Genomic DNA, 12,007 nt, shown 5'->3' on the forward strand with positions numbered 1-12,007 from the left:
GCACGTCACACCATTTTGTGGCTGAATAATATTCCATTGTGTGGTTAACCATATTTTGTTTCTTCATCAGTTGGTGGACATCTGGATTGTTTCCACCTTTTGGCTGGTATAAATAGTGCTGCTATAAACTATGGATTAATATTTGTTTACAGGGTTTTGTGTAGATATGGTTTCATTTCTTTGGGGTATATACCTAGATGTGAAATTGCTGTGTCGTATTATAACTGTGTTTAATCACTTGAGGAATTGCCAGATTGTCTTACACAGTAGCTGTACTACTTTTACATTCCTACCAGCAGTGTATGAGGTTCCAATCCATATCCTTGCCAACACTGGTTACCTCACATTTTTATTTTAGCCACCTTTTGGGTGTTAAGTGGTATCTCATTGCTTTATTTGCATTTCCCTAATGGTTAGTGATGTTGAGCATGAGCTTTTCATATCTTCCTTGGAAACCTGTCTATTCAGATTATTTGCCCATTTTTTATTGAGCTGTTTGTTTTTATTATTGAGTTTTAAGAGTTCTTTATAGCCCTAGCCGGTTTGGCTCAGTAGATAGAGCATTGGTCCACGGACTGAAGGGCCGCAGGTTCGATTCTGGTCAAGGGCAAGTACTTCGGTTGCAGGCTTGATCCCTGGCTCCTGTCAGGGCATGTGTGGAAGGCAACCAATAAATGTGTGTCTCTCACATCAATGTTTCTCTCTTTCTGTCTCTCTCTCTCTCTCTCTTCCTTCCACTCTCTAAAATCTAATGCAAAGAATATCCTCAGGTGAAGATTAACAAAAAAAAAAGTTACTTATATATTTTAAATAGAAGTACCTTATCAGAAATATGAATTGCAGATATTTTCTCCCATTATGGATTGTCTTTACTCCTTTTAATATAGGTAAATTGTAGCTATAAATTTCCTAATTACTACTTTCACTCCTAAGTCTTGGTATGTTGTATTTCAGCATTTTTGGTAGTTTGTGTATTTATTTTCATTGATCTCAAAGTATTTTCTCTTGTATGTGATGAGTCGCTTCTGTCTTGCTATTTTCAAAATTCTCCCTTTGTCTTTGTCTTATGAGGGTTTGAATATGATGTATCTCGGTAGGGATTAATATTTGCCATCAAATATGGAAAGTTTTGAGCCATTATTTTTAAATACTCTTTCTGCCTTTTCTTTATATGTATGTTGCATGGTGTCCTATGAGTCTCTGTTTATTTATTTATGTATTGATTGATCCTAGAGACAGAAAGGAAGACAGGGGAGAGAGTGAGAGGAGATTTGTTGTTCCACTTATGCATTTACCAGTCGATTTTTAAAAAATATATTTTTATTGATTTCAGAGGGGAAGGGAGAGGGAGAGAAACATCAATGATGAGAGAATCATCGATCAGCTGCCTCCTGCACACCCGACACTGGGGATTGAGCCTGCAACCTGGGCATGTGCCCTTGACCAGAATCGAACCTGGGACCCTTTAGTATGAGCAGGCTGACGCTCTATCCACTGTGCCAAACCAGCCAGGGCAACCAGTCGATTCTTGTATGTGCCCTTACCTTGATCAAACCCATAACCTTGGCGTATCAGAAAAATACTGTAACCAACTGAGCTACCCAACCAGAGCTGTTTATTGTTCTTCATTCTTCTTTCTGTTCCTCAGATAGGTTAATTTCAATGGATCTATCTTCAAGTTTTCTGACTTCCTGCTTGGTCATGTTTGCTGATCCATTGAGCTACTCTAGTGAAATAGATGTTCATCTCAGTTATAGTACTTTTCAGGTCTAGAATTTCTATGTGGTTCCTTTCTATAATTTCTGTCTCTTATATTCTCTATTTGGTGAGACGTCATTCCTTTACTTCTTTAGACATGGTTTCCTTTAGTTCTTTGAACATCTTAAAAGCTGATTTAAAATGTGATACTAGAGTAAGTGAAAACACTACAAAGCTTGCTGTTCTTACCAAGATTCTACTATTTTTCTTGACCAAATGCTCTTTGGGTTGCTGCAAGCCTTTGTTTAATTTCCAGAATTCTGTGAAAGTTGATTCTGGTGATATATGGCAAGTTGTTCATTGCTTTTATGGAGGAAACAAACTTTTAGTGGTTCTTACTGGACCTTTTTGTTATTCCCTTGCTTGGATTTTGAGTCAAACTATAGATAGATATTTTTGAGACCAGTAGCAAAAACTGAACACAGTCTGTTTATTAGATTATTAATATTTTAATTTTGTTGGATAGGAAAATTGTTTATGATCATATATATTTTAAAGACCCTGTCTGTTAGAGCTACATAGTGGTGTTCAGAGTTTCCTTTGATTTGCTTTCAAGTACTCTCAGCTCACAGGCAAAAATGTATGTGTGGGAAGAGAGATAAGAAAGAATGGCACGTGTTGCTGAAGCTGTGTGATGGGTGCATAGAGATTTACTGTCCCACTTTATTTTTATGTTTGAAAATTTCTATACTAAAAGTTTAAAAAGAGAAAGGGTACTCAGACCCAAACAAGGTTTCCTTGAGGTGGGGAAATATAATTGAGTCCCTCACTGGCCTCGGGTAGGAAAGTTAAACAGTGTCCGGAAGATTGGCAGGGTGTGTGTGAGAGAATTAAGGCTAAAGAGATAGAATCAGTCAGACACCCCCAGGATAAAAGGACAAGTTATATAGCAAGTAAAGAAATGTCACCATCTCTGGTCTAGAAGGCAAAGGAATTGACTGGTTAGTCCAGGCTGACCCCTGACCCCAAGTCTATGGTCTCAACCACTACATTCCACATCCCAGGGTGGTGGGAAAGACTTCTTTCCTGGGGCTGGAAAAGGCAGCATTCCCACCCAAGATCATTCTATGACAAAGACCCGGAGCAGGAGGTGTGCATAGGGTGACAGGCCTCCAGGGGCAGGGGATGAGGTAGGTTCTTTCCTCCTGAGTGAGCCACAGCCTCAAGACAACAACTGGGAAAGGGAGTTTTCTCTGATGACCTGGACTCAATCAGCAAAGCTCCAGGAAGTTCAAAGGATACTGTAAAATGTGCACTTTACACCACACTGTACATACAAGACCCTCACACCCTGAGGGAGGGAGTGTGAAAGATCCACCCGAAGAATTCCCACAGGGCAGGGCAGTGCATTCAGAGCCCAAGGGAACCTACCTAGCTTGTTCTGCTGCCAGCTTTCTAAATAGGGATAAGAGCCAACAGGGAAGACAGGTGCCCTGTCTCAGCCAAAGGAAGAGGCTTAGGAAACAGGAACCAAAGGAAGGCAATTAAGAGCGTGTCATTCTTTTACCTTAAAACCCTGAGGAGGAACAGGAAACATGTTTTAAAGCACAAAGAGTCCCTGGATGTCTTTGGATACAGGTTAGGAGAGGAGGAACTAGGGGAGGGGGCAGGGGCACTGCAGGGCAGAGGACAAGCTGTAGGGGCCTGTGGGAGAAAGGCAGAGCCGAAGCCCCTCACTCCCACCCAGGTCCTGACAGCCACTGAATGAAGCCCTGTCAGAAAAGAGGAGCTGAAACGTGCCTAGGACAACAGTGCGAAGTTCTTTAGCAGATCAGGCCTTTCAGGCTGCAGCAGAGGGGCTGGTGAGGGGGGGGTCATGGCCAGCAGAGCCTGGGCCATCTGAATGGGGCGGGGAAGGGCAAGACAAAGAGGGCCTGGGACCATTGCTGCTCTGCCTCACCGTGTTGTCAACCACCACCACTGTGTTGGGCAGAGCAGGGATGGCTCCCGTTGTGAGGCAAGTCTGGACTGTCTAAGAGTATAACCTGCAGGTCATTTTGGAAAATGAGGGACCAGAAGATGCCCTACATCTTCCATGTGAGGTCAGATTTGAAGCCAGCACCCTGTGTAGTGCCACTCAGAGTCCCTGACTGAAGGCGCCCATGTCCCCAGGTCCATGTTACAACTATTTGACTAAAGAACAGCTTTATTGGTGACCTGAGGGAACCGTGGAGTATCAGCCTGCAAGGCCTCCTCCGGGCAGGAAAGCCAATTGTGATTCATGGAAGTTCCTGACAAGAGGTCAGATCCCCACTCCTAATTATAAAAAATTCCAAATCTTGATTTCAGAGTCAACAAAAGGCCAGAGGCTGGAGTCCTGATGGGTATCAGTGCCCCTGCCTATGGGGGCTTAGGCTGCCGAGTTGTTTAGCAACATCTGTGGGGCTGTGCAGACAAGGTTAGAGGCCAGGAGGCCACAGGAAAGTGCCCAGACAAGTTTCCAAGAGGGTTCACACTTGGGCAGCACATGGAACCTGGCCCTTTGGTTGCACTTTGGGTCCGATGGGATCAGTCGCCAAGCGGAACTGGGTAGCAGAGAACCTCGCCTCCTGGCCCTCGGCATGTCGAGGCTCCATAGTCTGGGTTCAGCGGTGCTGCTACAACCTGTCACATGTCTTAGCTCCTCACTGCTGAGGTGTTCCCAGCTGCCTGACAGGGTACAGGTACCACATCACCACCCCTGTAGGGTTGATGATCACTGTGAAGATGGTTTCAGTCCGGAGGCCACTGATGACGCCACCCGTGTAGACATCCTGGGCCTGCAGCAGGGAGGGACATAACCAGTGCCCCCATAAGAATGGCCAGGCAGAGGGCATAGAAGCCTGGACTCTGCCTGTCTGTGCTGGGCCTCCCGTGTGCACTGCAGAAGTGGGAGCCGTGACTCTGTCACTTCTCCACCGGCACAGCCAGCTGATGCCCAGACATAGGCAGTGGCGAAAGCCTCGCCCACAGAGAACCTGAGCACCGTGCCAGCAAGGGCTGACCAGTGAGGCAAGGAGCATGGCCTCAGTGGGTAACGGGACTCATTCATACTCAGTAGTCCTGTTCGATTAGCCTGAAAGTACCAGCGTGGAGAGCAGCACCAGCCATGGCCCTCAGTGCCTGCAGCTGCCCCTTGAGCACCTGCCACAGGACCCAAGGCCCACGGCTTAGGGGAGGCCTGTGTGAGGCCCACCCCAGCAACGCCCTCCCAGGAAAACAAAGGGCACTCACTACCTGCAGGGCGCTCACCTCATACAAGATGGAGCTGGTGAAGTTGAGCTGGGAGAGGGAGCAGTGGAAGCGATATGGCATATCTGTCCTGCGGCTGAAGAAGACTAAGGCGTAGGCATTATTGTCCAGGGGCCGCAGGAACACTTCGATGAGGGACTTCTCCTGGGCACAGAAGATGGCTGCTGGCTGGGGTTCCTGCTCAGGCAGGCCCTGAAGTCCCCTTCCTGGCCCTCCCTTGAGCCCTGGGTCCCCCCTCCCCAGGCCACAGTTTGATTCCACGCAAAAGCTTAGGGGGGTGATACCACAGCCCTCCAGTACCCCACTTATCTAACTCTACTTTCCTTCCTTCCCTGACTTGGCAGACGCTCCCCAACACTTCCTGTGTCCAGGCCCCATGCCAGGACACAGACGCAATGCTGCATGAGGTCCTGCCTCAGAGAGCTCATAGGATGATGGGAGGGATGGACGTGGACAGCTGCTGCCCTGGAGTGGCCAGTGGGATGATGCCCTCTGCCCTGAGCAGCCAGGAGCGTGAACCCCATCCTCCAGAAGGTCCCCGGCCTGGCAGGGATTAGTTCCCTCCTCTGGGCCTCTCCACAGGTGCATTCTACAGGATGGACAGCTGCTGCCCTGGAGTGGCCAGTGAGATGATGCACTGCCCTGAGCAGCCAGGAGCGTGAAGCCCATCCTCCAGAAGGTCCCTCCTCTGGGCCTCTCCACAGGTGCATTCTACAGGTGTGTAGATTTATTCTAACTGGAGAGGGAAGGAGTGTGCAAAGAGCACAAACTTTGGGCAACGCTGTTGGAATCAGGTCCTGTTGTGCTATTTACTAACCGTGGGGCCTTGAGCTAAGTCACTTAGACTCTTCAAATCTCAGTTTCCTCTTTTGTAAAACAGGGAAGGACTATCGACCTTGTGAGGAAATGTATCTAGAATGCCCAGCACACAGTAGGTGATCAATAAAAAGACACCAGTACGAGTAATAGTTGTATTCCTTGGCTCATACAACTCCTAAACACTGTAGGGAAGCCCCAGTTCTCTACCAGACATCACAGTTCTCTGCCAGACACCTTATACTTCCAACCTGAGAGGCCTCACTGTACCCTGGGCACTGCATGGTGACGTCTCCCTTCCCCAAATCCCATGAGCTGTCCTGCTCTGGCCCTGCCCTCACCGGGCAAGTGGGGGACAGCTGGAATAGCCCCCAGTAGAGTCTTCAACTGAATGCACCCAGCCTTGCAGGCTTGTTCTCAGGGGAGCCTAGTCCCTCCGTCTCCCCTTTCTTCCCCCCACACCCCAATACCTTGAGAATCCTGCGTCCCTGGATACCTAAGGGATCCTGGTTGATTTTGATCATGAGTGGATTCTGCAGAATGTCCATGTTCTGGGCGGAGATGGTACGCAGGTCCGTGGATATGAAGAGGGGGGCCGCCAGCACTGTCCACAGGGCCATCTGGGCCCGAGCTTGCTCGAAACTGAGGCCAAAGTTCCCAATGAGCAGCTAGGGGCGGAGGAGAGAAGTGGTCAGCCCTGCCCTCTTCAGTGGGGAGGGTATAACCCCAACCAACCCCAAGCTTGTAGCTGGAGCAGGAGAAGATGGAGGTGGGAGGCACGGCCACATGGGGAGCCTGGTTTGGCAAACACCATTCCCTAGCAGTGTGGCCTCGGGATGAGTTGGGTCACTTTCCATTTGAGCCTCAGCTTTTTATTTCACAAGAAAGCGGGTGCTGGTCGTGTCACAGGTCATTCCGATGGGATCCTGCTGCCAAAAGCATTTGTAAACTGAAACACGCAAGTCAAGAAACGCACCCAGGATGGCAGTGGTAGGAAACCAGAACCAGAGCCGGACAGAGTCCCTGCTCTTGCCAGTAGCCACCACCTGCCCCACCACCTGACCCAGGGCAACCAATCTAGACGGGACACAAACGATTACTGCTCACACAACACCGTTACATACTTAGTGATGCCAACCTAACTAAGCACTGTACATGTGCCAAGCTGTGCCAAGCATTTTAAAGGGCCATCCATTTCACCCTCAAAACAGCCCTATATATAAGGTAGCTACTATTATTATTTTCATTTTCCAATTGACAAAACAGGCACAAGGAGGCAGCCAACCAATGTTTCATTCTCATATTGATGTTTCTCTCTCTCCCTCCCCCTCTCTCAAAATCAATAAAAAATATTTTAAAAGACAAAAATTACTAAAATTAAACACAGAAACGGAGGCACAGAGAAAATTAAGTCACTTGCCTAAGGTACGTGGCAGAGCTGGAGCTAGAACTCTAAGGCAGGCCGATTTCAGTTTCTCCAGGTGCCCCACTATCTGGCCAGTATTTGTATTATTTTAATCATCACTGATATTAAATCTTAATTAAATGACGAGATAGCTATAAAACTCTAAGACAAATTTTAAAAATATTTAAGTCACCAAGGCTACGAGTGAGGTGGGTACGAGGGGCCAGTTCTGCCGGTGGAGGCTCTGCAGGAGGGTGACAGGGTACAGGGCATTGAAAGAAGGGTCAGAGGCAGCCTGGGTGAGGACAGGCTAGGGAGGGAATGGACAGAGGTGTGGAATATTCATGTTTTTCACTCTGCAGAGGAATACTGTTTCACTTAGAGCCACTGCAGACCAAGTTCTCAAGTTTCAAGCATCAGAATTGTCTGGGAAGACTGTCAACAATGGGCATTCCCAGGCCCTCTCCCAACATTCTGATCCAAAAGGTGGGGGTGGGGTGGGGCCCTGGGAACAGAATTGTAAATAAGCTCCAAGGCAAGTCTAATGCAGCTGGTTCAGAGACACTGATCTAGAACCTGGCAGTGAGTGACCAGAGAGAGGGAGCAAGTCCATCATGGTGATGGGTCCTGGGACATCCCCTCCATGTTGGTACCATGTCTGGGTCGTTCCAGTGTCCAGGGCCGGCCACTGGTTGCAGAATGTCCTGATGGTCCACAAACCAGTCCAGGATGGAGAGCACACTGCTCCAGGAGTCCTGGATGTCGTCATAGTTGCGCCAGAGGTTACAGATCTCTGCCAGCTGACTGTAGTTCACCTGGGTGTCAGGGAGGCAGAGTTCAGCACAGGAGTCACCCTCTGCTGCCCGCAGGCTGCACAGGGGCGGGGAGGCTCAGCAGGAGACAAGAGGGTGGGGAAGGCAGAGAACCAACCCTAGCTTGTTCAGGATGAGGAAGGCCGCAGAGAACAGCCCTGCTCTGGGGCTGCCCAGGCCTCTGCTCCATGGATGCTGGTGCCAGAAGCCTGTCCTGCCCTCCCATGCCAGCTGGGTCAAGCCCAGGGTACAGGCTCCAGGTGGTATACCACCAACATCCCTGCTGCACACCCACCCTGTGTTCCCGCAGTGACTCTCACCCTCTGCCAGCGTCCTCCCTCAGGTCTGCAGGTCTGACCGCACCCTTTCTAGTGTCCTAGGTGCTGAGGGCCCCTGCTGAGGTGCCCACAGGCCCTTCTGAGACGGGCCCCACCTGCCTATCCTCACCAGCCTTCTGGGTCTCCAAGCCCACTCAGGACAACCCAGGTTCCCTCCGCTTGATGGGTACAGTGTGCCTGCCCATCACGTGTGGTTCCCATGCCTTCAGCCACCTCACAAGTGCCTCTTCTCTAAGACCCTAGGCTGGCTGGGTGCCTCTGGGGTACTCAGGGCCTTCTCTCTAGACCTACAAATCAGCACTCGGGCAGCTATGGTGAGAGGAGAAGGCGATGGGCGGCCTGTGCCTGCACAGGAGGTGAGGAGGCAGGTGGGGGAACGCTGCCAGGTGGGCACAGAATGGCTTACCTTGGGGGGGAGGCCCCCTTCGTAGGCTGGCCAGCTGCAGGAGAAGGCGATGGGGCGGCCCGTGGCATTCAGGGCAGCAGCCATCATGGGGTACCCTGGAGAAGTCCAACCCCCACATTTCAGGACCGAGAAGGTGCAGGAAGCAGCCTAGGGCCTCAACCCAAACATTCTCCCACCAAAGGTGAGGAAACTGACGCTCCACAGAGGTGCTTCCCCCGGTGCCCAATGCTGCGAACACTTCCCAGGTGGGCACGGTGCCCAGCCATCTTTAGGGAGCTGGGAGCCCCTGGGTGAGGGGAACTGGGAAACACCACTTCCTAGGAGGCATACAGACAGACAGGCTCGGCCAAGTGGACCCTGGGGCCCCTTCCATGGCCGTCCCTCCGTCTACCTGATGGCCCCCAGCCAGCTGTGCGACTCACCCTTGGCCCGTTCCTCCGGGGTCGAGTAGCAGCCATCCAGCTTCAGCATGTCCACCTTCCACTCGGCGAAGGTTTGAGCATCCTGGACCACCTTGTCTAGCGTGGTGCCGGGGAAACCCATGCAGGTGAAATTGCCCAAGTCCTCATAGATGCCCAGCTGTAGGCCCAGGGAGTGAGCCTGCGGGGGGAGCCAAGGACACAGTGGGCTCAGGCAGGACCCTCAGGGAGCCACCTCACAGGCGCATTGGCCCAGCCCCATTCAAACCTTCCGGTGCCCCAATGACAAAGGAGAGGGCTCCGCTTGCTGGCTGGCCTCGGCCAACTATGGTCCTCTCCTCCCTCCAACACACACTCCCAGGGGCTGATCCTTGCCTCTAGGCCTTCGCTTCGCCATCCCCTCTGCCTTAAATGTCATCTCTCTGGTATCAGCTCACGAATTGCCTTCTCTTTGCAGAACCTTCCTGAAGTCCCAGGTGGATCAGATGTCCTTCCTGGCTCCCCCCACCACTGTGGGCCAAAACTAGCGATTTGTTTGTTTCCCCATCAGACTGAGTTCTCAAACAGGGATGGTGGAAACAGAGCCCTAAGCAGGGTGAGGTGGAAAGAGTGATCTGGCCCCCAGGCCAAGGGGCAGGGCTGGGTGGGGCTCACATAGTCAGCCAGGAAGGCAATGCCGTTGGGGAAGCGCTTGGGACTAGGCATCAGGCGGCCTTTGGCATCTCGCCCACCAATCCAGCAGTCATCGATGTTAAGGTATGTGTAGCCCAGGTCCCGCCATCCGTCCTGTGCCAGCCGGTCAGCCATCTCCATGAAGAGCCGCTCACTGGCAAGAGGAGCAGGGGATGGAGCAGCTTAGCGGCCTAGCATGTTCCTCATCCAAGGCACCTTCCTCAGAGTTCTCAGATGCTGAGTGTGAATCCAGGCTACAAGGACCCTGGCCTTGGGGTCAGCTGCAGACTAAGCCAGGTAACAACTGTAAATGACCCCAGGCATAGTGCCATGAGCCCTACACAGGGTGAAGTTGAAAGGAATGGTCCAGCCCCAGGCCAAGGGGCAGGACTGAGCCAGGGGCAGCACTGTGAGGTCTGGCCTGGCCTTACCAGTTATCTCCTTTGATTATCTCAGGGGCTGGGTCCACAAAGTACCTGCCCCACAGACCTGACAGGCCCCACAGAGGCCCCAAGAGTCACCTCTGGCTGCAGCCTCGCTGGGATGGGAGATGGGGGGGATTTGACCCTGTTCTCTTTTCTCACTGACTCTCTCCTCCCTGCCCCCACTCTGCAGGGCCCTGGGCACAGCTTGTCAGGTGGGGTGGTGCTTCCTCACCTGATGCAGTTCTCTGGGTCCTCTTCACAGTCAATGTTGCAGCGAAAGCGTTCCCAGGCCAGCCAGCCCATGGGCGGCCTCCGCAGGAGCCCATTCTCCAGCACCAGCACCTGGCCCACCAGGGCTAGCAACGGCGCTGTAGGAGGGTTGGGGATGACGGAGTGGCTCCCACAGCCCCGGCCCTCGCCCGACCCCCTCCACAGGCTGCCGGCCTGCACACTAGAGGAGCAACTCCTGGGCTTGAGGTGGACTTGGCTCTTCCTGCAACTGCTGGCTCCTGCATGCAGTGGGTGAGCAGATAGATGGAGCCTGGAGCAGGTCAGTGTGTTTGAGGCCTGGGGGACATCCCCACTTGCTGTTGTTGCCACAGCAGTGCTAGAATTAGCAAAAACTAATAGCTAAGGTCATATCCTTTCTCTACCCAGACCAACTCCATTACACAGAACTGACAGTCCACTGTAGCCAGACTCCAGGTCTTTGCTCTCCACCACAGATCCCCAAGAGACCTAGAAGGGCTAAAGAGATCAGCCAGGCCCTAGCTGGTTTGGCTCGGTGGATAGAGCGTCAGCCTGCAGACTGAAGGGTCCCAGGCTCGATTCTGGTCAAGGGCACATGCGGGCTCCATCCTAATTAGGGGGCGTGCAGGAGGCAGCTGATCGGTGATCCTCTCTCATCATTGATGTTTCTATCTCTCTCTCCCTCTCCTTCTCTGAAATCAGTAAAATTATATTTAAAATAAAAAAATAAAAAGAGAGATCAGCCAGGTGGGACCTGCACACAGCCAGCTCCCCAGGGTGAGCCCTTTTCCTCTCGGGCCTCAGTTTCCTTATCTGTAAAATGGAGTTAATGTACCGACTTTACAGGGCTGTTCTCAGCACATGTTGATATCACATAAGATTGGGCCTCTGCACTTTAGAGGGGAACTGATTCCTCAGGGGGGCGGGCAGTTCCTTCTCCTTTCCCAGCCCAGCTCCAAGAATAAGAGGAACAAGTCTCCCACATGGCATACCCACATCAGGGGAGGAGGCCTGGACTCCCGCCAGGTAGTCCCACCCCCAGCTGGTCACCTACCCTCCCAAAGCCACCCCCTCCCGTGTAGGTTACCTGTCTTCCACAGCATTGCTCTGCACCCAGCGTCCCAGGAGCCGACCAGATCTGCTTTTCCCAGCTTTATATGTTGGGCTTTGGAAGCTAAGAAACGTTAGAAAAGTACTGGCGTCGCTACTGCCCGACTAGCCCTGCGGCCTCCAACCCTGGGCGGGGATCCCCAAACCAACCACACTATCCCCACTACCTGCCCAGCCATACTTCCCTGCTTCCTTCAGAAATACTAAACAACGTGTCTCGGACATCAGACCTCACCCCCCTGCAGTGCTGGGCGCCCCGAGAGCCCAAGGGCGGGCCTCCTCCGGCCGGGGCCCAACAGGCAGCACTGGCTCCAGGTAGCCCAGGAAGAGGGGAGACGCCAGGCCGAGACCAGGCTCTGGACTCCT

At 51.9% G+C, this 12,007-nt stretch overlaps 1 protein-coding gene across 1 annotated transcript; it reads right to left on the bottom strand.

The window, feature by feature from the left end:
- Positions 1 to 3,886: 3,886 nt before the first annotated feature.
- NAGA (N-acetylgalactosaminidase, alpha-) lies at positions 3,887 to 11,706 on the bottom strand. The gene is made up of 9 exons (XM_014535103.1): positions 11,619 to 11,706; positions 10,515 to 10,650; positions 9,840 to 10,011; positions 9,189 to 9,366; positions 8,767 to 8,861; positions 7,864 to 8,025; positions 6,276 to 6,473; positions 4,990 to 5,133; positions 3,887 to 4,517 (listed from the first exon to the last, which is right to left on the bottom strand). The coding sequence occupies exons 1-9, from the start codon at positions 11,632 to 11,634 to the stop codon at positions 4,383 to 4,385; spliced, it is 1,236 nt and encodes a 411-aa protein (XP_014390589.1). The 5' UTR covers positions 11,635 to 11,706; the 3' UTR covers positions 3,887 to 4,382.
- Between the last annotated feature and the right edge of the window lie 301 nt (positions 11,707 to 12,007).

Source organism: Myotis brandtii, unplaced genomic scaffold, assembly GCF_000412655.1.
Source record: "Myotis brandtii unplaced genomic scaffold, ASM41265v1 scaffold138, whole genome shotgun sequence".
NCBI classification, from domain to species: Eukaryota; Metazoa; Chordata; class Mammalia; order Chiroptera; family Vespertilionidae; genus Myotis; species Myotis brandtii.